General features: G+C 41.8%; 1 protein-coding gene across 1 annotated transcript in view; it reads right to left on the reverse strand.

The window, feature by feature from the left end:
- rbfox1 (RNA binding fox-1 homolog 1) overlaps nucleotides 1–1256 on the reverse strand; it is a gene marked incomplete at its 5' end in the record, with an annotated part of 164360 nt that overhangs the window by 57612 nt on the left and 105492 nt on the right. The window contains 1 exon segment of the mRNA XM_032537557.1: nucleotides 656–716. Coding sequence (XP_032393448.1) covers nucleotides 656–716 — 61 coding nt within the window.

Genomic DNA, 1256 nt, shown 5'->3' on the forward strand with positions numbered 1-1256 from the left:
TATCTGAAATATGGGTTTCTTTTTAACCAAATTACCACAAAAAGACAACACAACGGTTAAATAGATTTGTAGCAACTCATTTATATCAAATAGCTGCACACTATGACTTTATTAATTAATACTATTTATTGAAATTACAATTTACACTGTGTACACTATTTTTTGTTAGTATCACTACACACAGGCCTGAAATACACACACATGCACAAATGGAGAGATGGAGAGTGAGTGGGCTGCTGGTGCTGGACCAGCACCCTGAGCGGTTGAGGGGGGGTACGGTGCCTTGCTCAAGAGCACCTGGCAGTGACCAGGAAGTGACGTTTCATCTCTCCAGCCCCCAAACCACACACGGTACTTTGGTCCGCATGGGGGCTCGAACCGGCAACCCTCCGGTTCCCAACCCAACTCCCTGCAGACTGAGCTACTGCCACTGCAAATCTCAGCAAATCTCCCTCATTTGTCTTGACACAACAGTTAAAGTTCTGTCAAGTTGCATGGGCACCATGGCTCCGTCCGGAGCTTAGATGACTGTGATTGGTTTAAAGAAATGCCAATAAACCCTACATTGATTTAATGTTGTGAAACAACAAAACATGAGAAATAGGAGTGGATTGAATACTTTTTACAGGCGCTGTAAACGTTGACTTGGCCTTACCATTTGCATATGGGTTGACAGTCTTCTTATTTGTCATTACTCGGGCTGTTGCATTGTTGACCTACAGCAGATAAAGAGAGGTCCATGTGTTATGATACTTCTAGTAAGTGCTCCACTTGTTAGAGTAAATCGGCATGCATAGTTTTCTAATGTCAACAAAGAAAGCAGTACACTGTATCACGGCAAACACCCATGTCATTTGTGTGTTTTCGGAATCGCATTCAGAAACACTTAAAACACACCCAAAACAAATCTTTTCTCATTTGCATGTTTTCTATCTTATGACGTTTTCTGGCATGCTCTCCCCAATTATATTGACATTTCAGTAACATACAGACAAAAGTAAAGAAACAACAGATGCACTTGGCAAAATGATGTTTTTGTAAATGTATAGATGCATGCGGTGGCGGGGGAGAAGGAGAAAAAACGGACAAAGGAAATGTCATCGGGGGAGGGGGAGGAGACAATATGTCGGGAGCATTGTGCAACATCCAGTCAACCTTAAAACGTGAGAAGAACTGTTGTGACAAAAGCAACACAAAGCATTCACACTCAGACAACAGTCTCTCTAATTCGTTGCAAGGAAAATGATTAAGATAAA

This window comes from Etheostoma spectabile, chromosome 15 (genome assembly GCF_008692095.1).
Source record: "Etheostoma spectabile isolate EspeVRDwgs_2016 chromosome 15, UIUC_Espe_1.0, whole genome shotgun sequence".
Taxonomy (NCBI): Eukaryota; Metazoa; Chordata; class Actinopteri; order Perciformes; family Percidae; genus Etheostoma; species Etheostoma spectabile.